At 39.6% G+C, this 9195-nt stretch overlaps 1 protein-coding gene across 1 annotated transcript; it reads left to right on the forward strand.

The window, feature by feature from the left end:
• The first annotated feature begins 4971 nt into the window (after window positions 1–4971).
• On the forward strand, window positions 4972–6060 carry LOC134472323 (speckle-type POZ protein-like). Its single transcript, XM_063233647.1, has one exon. It carries the CDS (start codon window positions 4972–4974, stop codon window positions 6058–6060), a length of 1089 nt encoding a protein of 362 aa, XP_063089717.1.
• Window positions 6061–9195: the final 3135 nt, after the last annotated feature.

Genomic DNA, 9195 nt, shown 5'->3' on the forward strand with positions numbered 1-9195 from the left:
GCACAAGAGTCAGAGTACAGAAACCTGAGACCATTTGCAGGCCTCTTTGTTAATGGAAATTACAACAAAGCAGGAGGAGAGAGAGAAAGAGCAGGAGGAAGACACATTCCATTGGATGTAGCACATTTATATGTAGCATTGGGAGATTCAGTATCATGTGCAACCTCTCCATCTAAGAACTTATCCCTATAACTTGTCTCAGGCACACAATGATCTTCAAATTAGAGCAGTAAGCCCTGTGAGTTGACTCAGGAAGACCCTGTTCTTCCTACTAGCCTTGCTTTGGCCACACATGTGATCCATTTTCAGCTTCAGCTACTCCCCTGAGTGAGCCAGACTTTCTCTACCCCTGATTGTAGTGCTATGATATCCTAATTAACTTGTAGTAGGTTCTAACTCTTTAAGGTTTCATTACTCTATTACTGCTACACTATGAACCCAGTTCCTGGAAAATGAAACTTAAGAGTTCAAATCAGCACAAGACTTTGCTCAGTAGCCTAAGCTCCTGTTTCTCAAGCACGTAGTCATGAATTTGATCTCTAGTACCAAAAACAAACAAAAAAAATTTCAAGCCATACCAAAACCACGGCAATGTGCAATAATTCAGGCAGCTGTGCAAACTACTGAGCCCCTGGTCAGCATTTCCATTGTTGAGACAAATATGCTTGACACACATAACATAAAACAGGAGGATTGGGTTTGATTTGTGTCTTCAGAGTTTAGGTGGCTCCAGGCAGAAACTTTGTGAAAGAATTCCTGGTAGAGTAAATCTGTCGTTTTCATGGCAAGAAGGAAAGGATCAAAGAGAAAGAGCAGTGAGAGATTCTCCCCCACCCCAGGAACAGCCACTGCAACTCAGCTCCAGGGGGCCCCAACTCTTAACAGCCCATTCAACTATGAACATCCATGGATGAGTCCCCTCAGAAGTGTAGTTCCCAAGTCAGAGACTCCTAATCTCATCAGATTGATGATTTGGATTAACTGGCACAGAGTCATGTGACCAGTCACTCCAAAGGTACTTGAAGTGGCCGTGGCAGATAAAAGTGCTGTGTGGAGATTTTTGGTTTTAGAACTTCTATTTAGCTTTGCCAACGTAATCTCAGCCACCTGGTAGTGAAATAGGTTTACTAAAATATTTGATAAAGCCTAGGCAATTTAGGAACTTTGTGAGACCTTGTTTCAAACAAAACAATCTAAATTGGTATGATAATCCAAGGCATAATCCCCAACACCATTCCTTAAAAAAAAAAAAAAAGCAGCCTGTATAAATGGTATTTAACTTCCTTATAAATTCATAATTTTTTTGGATCTTCAAGTTGTTATTGTGCTGTTTTCAACATTATGGTCAGAGCTTTTCTATCTGATACACTACTTCAAATTTCTCCTATATTTTATTAAAAATATACTTTTTTCTCAAATGTGTAACTTGGTTGTACCTCCAATATGCAGTGGCTTATTTCTATTTTGTATTCTTGTTTATCATCATAATACCAGTGCATTACATTGAGTTGTATGAACTGCTTGCTTTAGCTTTTTCATGGGACATGAAGTGTGTGTTTGAATATCTGTGTGTGTATGTGTATGTGTGTGTGTGTATGTGTATGTGTGTGTGTGTGTGTGTGTGTGTAAATGTATCCTAAGTCTTCACACATGAATGTATCCCTATAATTGATATCCTCCACACACAATCCATGAGATAATTATTTCTCTAGTAGAGGCAAAGTGGAAGGAGAGTAGCTGGACACATCCTCCAATAAACATTTTGGTTGTTTTCATAGCATTTTTTCTTCATTCTTTTGTCTTGCTATGCAGGGTCTTGCTATGCAGTTCAGGCTGGCCTTGAACTCACTTTGGAGCCCAGGCTGGGCTCCAATTCATAACAATCCTCCAACCTGAGCCTGGGTAATCCCAAGAGCTGGGATTACATGCTTTAGCCACCATGTCCGGCTTATAGCATTTCTTCTTTATTTAGGACTGAAATTTCAGAATCACTGGCACTTTCTGTTCTTGACAAACTCAGGTAGGATTGTACTTCTACAGAAGTTTCTCCTAAATGGGGATTTCTTCCTAAAAGCATGTTTTGGCCAACAGAATGGAGTGTCCATAGGGTTCAGCCTATTCAATTCCTTTTACTCTTACTTGGAACTTCAAATCCACAAAGATTCCTGCAATGCTGCCTTATATTCTCACATTTCCCTTTGTAGAATTTCTGAGTTTTTGTGATGATATGGGAATTTAATTCCTCTCAAGTCTATCAGAAATCTTTCTGTATTTCTTTCACTCCTTCATGCATAGTTTGATTACTGTTGATTCTTTATATGTCCTTGTGAGAAATGATCTAGCTATATAGTTCTCACTGGTCTTAAATTAGCAAGGATCCTCCAACCTCACCCTCTGGAGTGCTGGGATTAGGGGTGTGTACCACCCCGCCTAGCTGCTGTTGATTCATGAATACTCAAATTTCAGAAACCTGCCTTAACTCTTTAGAAATTAAGCAATAGAAGAAAAAGACCAGTGGCCTTGTTTACAGTCCCAGAAAACAACAGTCTCAGGCAGTAGGATGATGAAAAGTGTAAGGCTTGCTTGGACTACAAGCAAGACACACTTTCAAATTTCAAACAAAGAAATAAATGACAAATAAAAAAGAAATTCAAAAGTACCAAAAAGTAATCTTTTTTCTGTAGTGATACAAAATACTGGTGGTGTAAGTATTAACTTAATCTGTTAATTTGAGTAAGCATGCCTAACTCCATGGGATTAGACCCACCCTAGGGTGGATACTCGCCTAAGTGGTATAAAAGGGAAGCCAAGAATGAAGAGTTACATCTTTTCCAGAAGAAATCACACCTTTCTCAACTCAGATCCAAGCCTTCAACAGGATTCTCTGTGTCTTCAGCCTGACAACAGACTTTTTGTGTCTCCCATATGTGACTCTGCATGCAGTTTTGGTAAGTTATTCTTCGAACTTTTTGCAGATTTGATTACATTGCACTAAATCTGTTTATTTAGAGAGCACTGCCTGTCACAGGTAGGGATAATTTAGGTAGTTTACATTGGTCTGTATCATAGTATCTTAGATTTACATCAACAAGGAGCCCTTGTGGAAGCAGCACTATTTCATTTTAATTCATCTTCATGGCATTACTATTAGAAAGCAATAAGAATACTGACTGGACATGCTTAAGGGCAGTCAGACAGTGGGTGAGCTCCAAGATTGGCATGATGTCATTAAGGACAGTTTTCTGTCACTTGTCCTGAAAAATATTTCTCCCTTCTCATGGGCAAGCTTCTCTTCCATGAGGCTCAGTTTTTCTTCAGCTGTTGATCTTCCCTAGTGGTGGCAGGCCTGTGTCAGCCAGCCAAAGGGCATGAGTAAATGACTCCTCTAGAAGGCTTGATGTGCATACTGCTTATGAGAATAGGGAACCCAGGTCCCTCTGTCAGTGACTTTGGTTGATTCCAGGTACGCTATTTGTTCCCAGTTGCAACTATATGAATCAAATGGGATGGATTGGGGAAGTTACTCAGATTAGCCTGGCTGCTCTCATGTAGGAGAGGAGGACAAAGGATTGATAAACCAGGAGAATACTGAAGAGGATTGTACCAGTTATTTGGGATCAAAGAGGGAGCAAAGGAGAGCAAGTGAGTGGGATAGACATCTGCTGGCCAAATCACAGCCTCCTAATGCCAGAGCAGGGACAATAGAGAGAGGTACAGCATTTTTTCTCTTATCCTGAGGAAGGTTTTTACCCCAACAAATTCCAAAATTCTGTGTGAAGTACAATACAGTGTCATAGGCCAAAAGCGGAGACGAGGAAAGGTGTTTCATTTGGCCCATGTAACAATGGCTTCAGAGCCACAGTTTCTTTGAAGTACACTCTAGTTACCCATCAAACTCATGGACTGTTTCAGAATGTTAATAGTAATGGGAAGGTGTTAGTGATACATTTGACCAAGACGCACACTAGCATGGTCTTATAATCCCAGCATTCTTGGGGATTTACGTAGGAGGTCTCTGAAAAGTGCACCCCAAATTTGGAAGCCTAGTGAATTAATTAGACTGAATCTCAACACCATAAAATGAATAAAAGGACAAGACATGTAATTCAGTGGGCAGTCTCTATGCTCAATCTCCAGTAGTAAAAAACAAAACAAGATGCACTGTGTCATAGAATGTCATCAGAAGGTAGATTTTTAATAATGTAATTTGCTGCTTGTAGGACTAAATTTTGCTGTGGAGTTCCAGCTCTACTCAATGCTTAGTGATTCTCATGCCACAGTCATCTGAGTGGTAAAATTATATGCATATATGGTGGTGTAAGTACTAACTGAATGTGTTAATTTGATTAAAGCATGCCTAACTCAAATGGATTTAAATAGCATAGGAATACCCCCTCTAGGGTGGATCCCCACCTTTTATACCACTTAGGCGAGTATCCACCCTAGGGTGGGTCTAATCCCATGGAGTTAGGCATGCTTACTCAAATTAACAGATTAAGTTAATACTTAAACCACCAGTATTTTGTCTCACTACAGAAAAAAGATTACTTTTTGCTACTTTTGAATTTCTTTTTTATTTGTCATTTATTTCTTTGTTTGAAATTTGAAAGTGTGTCTTGCTTGTAGTCCTTTGCATAAAAGGAAGCAAAAAAGAAAGGGTTACATCTGTTGCAGAAGAACTCAAACTGTACTCAAAAAAATATTGAAAAGGGTATTTCTTTAGTGAACTGTTTTTTAAAGGAATCAAGACAGGACTGAATAGTGACTAATTATTAAGTAAATCTTGGTAAATGTAAGTCTGATTAATTAATTTTTTAAATCTACACATCAGGCGATCTAGTTTGTGACTGCCATATCTCACTGCTTGTCTTGGATCTGCTGAATGGAGTGACAAGTCTACAGTCTGGTGAAGAAAGAAAACCTGGGAGACCTTCTTTCACTTTCACACTGGTGCTGTCAGGAATTCAAGAAATGTCCAGTGGGCCAGTAGCTGAGAACCAGCATGCCACAGAGATCAAAGTAGTGAAATTCTCCTACATGTGGACCATCAGTAACTTTAGCTTTTCCCTAAAGGAAATAGGTAGTGCTATTGAAAGTTCAACCTTTTCACCTGAAGCAAATGATAACCTGAAATGGTGCTTACGAGTATATCCAAAAGGGATCAATGAAGAAAGCAAAGATTACCTGTCCCTATGTCTGGCACTGATCAGCTGCCCAATGAGAGAAGCTTGGGCAAAATTCACATTTTATATTGTGAATGATAAAGGACAGAACACCAAAGGTCTAGCGAGTCAAGAAATTCAGAGATTTGATCCAGGCACAGAATGGGGATTCAGAAAATTCATCCTTAGAGATTTTCTTTTGGATGCAACCAATGGGCTACTCCCTGATGACAAGCTGACCCTCTTCTGTGAGGTGAAAGTGACACAAGACACTACCAACAGTTTTAGCCTGAATAACAAGAATATAGTGAAGGCTTGTGAGAATTGGTTAGCAAGTGATCTAGCAGGGCTGTGGAAGAATTCCCTGTTGGCAGACTGTTGCTTCTTTGTGGCTGGCCAGGAATTCCAGGCTCACAAAGCCATCTTAGCAGCTCGTTCTCCAGTTTTCAAGGCCATGTTTCAACATGAAATGCAGGAGAGCAAAAACAATCGAGTTGAAATCAGTGATATGGAACCTGAAGTTTTCAAGGAAATAATGTTCTTCATGTACACTGGAAAGGCACCAGACCTTGGCAGAATGGCACCTGATCTGCTGGCAGCTGCAGACAGGTACGGCCTGGGGTGCCTGAAGCTCATGTGTGAGAAACACCTCTGCTGCAATCTCTCTGTGAAGAATGTCATCAAAATCCTCATCTTGGCTGACTTCCACAGTGCACATCAGTTGAAAGTTTGTGCAGTGGATTTCATCAACTTGCATATTTCTGACATCCTAGAGACTGAGGAGTGGAAGTCCTTAGTGGTGTCACACCCTCATTTGGTGGCTGAAGCCTACCAGTCTCTGGCTTCCATGCATTGTGCTTTCCTGGGACCCCCATATAAGCGTGTAAGGCTGTCCTAATATCCAACCTGTCCATTTATCTCCCACAAACAGGGGTCACAGTGGTTACCACTGAGCCTTTGCTAGAGAGGACAATCTTTGGAGTGTTCACACTTCTTCAAGGAAACACTGAATTTTGTTTGTCCCTAGGAATAGATGGCACCATTTTTCAATTTTAATAATGAGGAGATAGGAACTTAAAATTTAGGAGAGTAACTTTTGAAAAGTCTTCAGAATGTAAGTTAGAGGTAATCAGAATTCTGGCTTTTACAATATAATGCATGCTAATTTTTGCAGTGTTGATCCCAAAGTAAAAATCAAAGGATTCAGCAGCAAAACAGACACACCTAGGGGTAGATCTGCCATAAGAAATTAGGATGTTTGTCTCTTCCTTCATTTTTTTTTTCGTGAATAAAGTTTAATCCTTCTTTATGCAGTTGTGTGAGTTCTTTTCCTTTTTGTACATTGAATAGTAAAAGTCTGGGGAAATTTGAGAATGGCCAGATGACTTGAAGCCCACCCATGTGCTGGACATCCCAGATTTATATTCGCACTAAGCAACTTCAGGAATGGGAGAAGAACAACACCCAGGACTTGAACATTTGGACGAAAGGAATTACCTGTGAAGCATCTTTTTGCTCCTTTGTGTATGACAGAGGGACATTGGCATGCATTCTAGGCACTGGCCTGCACATACTAGCAGTGATAGTGCAAGAACTGTCTGCCTCTGAAGGAGCATACCAATCATCAGGTTCCTGGGCCAAAGAGAGGGAAAAGTGTTCCATTTTAAGAAAAACGAAAAGTTAGAGAAAAAATAATAGAGACAATTTGTGTATTACACAAGAATTCATGTTTGGGGAGCAAATTTTAATCCTTTCAACTTTGCCAATATAAAGGTGCTAGTAAACATGCCTCCTTGTTGTACAAAATCCAAGGGAGTCCTTACACTGTTAACAGTTATTGCTTGCAAGAACACAATATACATTCTTTTCCTATCTTAAAAATGAGGGATGGGCGATAAAAGAGGCATTAGGAGTTTTATGTGGAAGATGATTGTTTTGACAATTTTACCTTTAACAGCAATCACTGTTGGTGGTGTTTTGGAACCACTCTGGACATTTCAATTTCATGGGCATTTAAGGACACATGAGAGTAGAACCTCACTTGTCTTCAACAGGTGCATAGTGATATAAAAATGTGTAGCCCTCAATTATACATCAACTTTAATGGCACTCTATGAGAATGCAAATGTGAGATAGCAACTTGTATAAATTCTAAAGAGGCAGGAGGCTCTCCCTGAGGCTCTTCTGCTCTACACTTCCCCATGCTGCCTGCACTTGTTGGTTTCATACACCCGTGTGTTCTTCAACATTGCAACCTCACTCACAGAAATCTGTCTTTCTTGAGGGCTCCAGCAACAAGATAACAGTGATGAATGCTAAAGAGCATTTCACTCATTTGTCTTCACAAGGTCTATGGTCCTTAAATATTGTCAGAAAAGTTTTTGAAGCATTTTGATGAATTTATTTCTCTTACATTCCCTTCTCCCTTTTCTTTAAAACCAGAAAATGCAAAGGAAAGCGACTGAGAGGAAAAATAAACATTTACTATTAAATGCTTTTTAAAAATATTAAGATTCATCAGCTGTCCATAACAAACTAGCTGCCTGTGTTGGAGCTATCGCAGTATCTTCTCATTAACCACACCTCCTACAAAGCAGAACATTCAAATATAAAGTGTTTTGTTCTTGGAAATATAAATTATTGCTATTTTTAAAATAAATCTGCATATTAAAATCAGGGTTCCATCTCTACATCAAATTAACTAACAAAGAAATAACTGACATAGTGAAAATTCCACTTGTTGAAAGAAATGAAGCAGAGTGTATTAGAGCCTACAATTGTGCAGGACCAGTGCCACACTCTGAGACTCCTAGAGTGCAAGTATATGTCACAGTAACTTAATGTCAAATGATTTTGGAGAGATAGAAATTAAAAATGAAGCACAAATACACACAAATAGTTTTAATTGCAAAGATAAATGAAGCCATGCAAGGTCTGCAGTTTAGGTGGCTGGAGGCAGGATCATTGTGATCTAAGGTCTAGTCTAGCTCTCTGGCAAGAGAGGGAGGTCAGCTCTTAAGAATTTGCAAGTGGTCTTGGGGATGCATAATCGACTCCTTAGGCTGGTGTCACTCTTTAAGAATCTTTTTGACTGAAAAGTGGTTTGCACCCAGGAAAGAATTGTCTCCCTATATCACAATCCCAGTCACATAAATTTATGTGTTTTAAACAATAGCAAAAGAGTCTAGTGAAAATGCCACTGTTTGATTTCTCATGCTATAAAAACTAGTTGATGGCAGAAGACCAACAAGCGTTTCTCATCAATTTTCAGTCCTTTTAAGGAAACAAGGTCCAACTGCACTTGGCAAGACTGAACTCACCTCACCAGCCTATCTGTGTCATCCAAAGATGCCTGGGTACCATCCTTTTACCTTTAACAACAATCATTGTTGGTGTGGTTTTGGAACCACCCTGGACATTTAAATTTCATGGGCCTTTAAGGACACATGTGAGTAGCACCCCAGTTGTTTTCAACAGGTCCATAGTGATATAAAAATAAAGTAATATAAAAATACAAGACATTCGGGTAAATATTTCAACACTTAGATGACTAAAGCAAACAGATTAACAAAGTTTCCAGGTGGCAGTACAGTTGGACACAGTGAAGCTGAGGGACCCACTCCCCTTCCTTCATTCTACTATAAACACAAATATCTTGATTATCAATATGTAAGTTAACTGGGACAGTGAATCATCGAAATTAATGAGAGATGGTGGGGGATGCCAGGAGAATTAGACGGTTCTCACCATAGTGGGAGGCACCTTCAGGCAGAGGGATCTGGCCACCAGAGAAGGCAGTTGTAGTACGGCTGTCTGAACACTATGGAGGGCACCTGAGTGTGATTCCTAAAGTACATGAAGCCTGAATCATTGAGGTTCCTTCTCCTTCTCCTCCTCCATTTTACTGTCTACATTCTGTCAATTCCTGTTGATCTCATCTTTTGGTCTCAAAAGACACAGTAATATTATTTTTATGAGATGTAGTTCATGTAAAAACACAAACACAGAGTAAAATTCTTTTTCAGTATTACTC

The sequence above is a fragment of the Cavia porcellus genome, unplaced genomic scaffold (assembly GCF_034190915.1).
Source record: "Cavia porcellus strain 051 isolate PalLab524CR breed Dunkin Hartley unplaced genomic scaffold, mCavPor4.1 scaffold_23, whole genome shotgun sequence".
Classification (NCBI taxonomy): Eukaryota; Metazoa; Chordata; class Mammalia; order Rodentia; family Caviidae; genus Cavia; species Cavia porcellus.

What these genes read in the sequence shown, in the direction of transcription:
- LOC134472323 (XM_063233647.1), top strand. Translation starts at nt 4,972, where the DNA reads ATGTCCAGTGGGCCAGTAGCTGAGAACCAGCATGCCACAGAGATCAAA.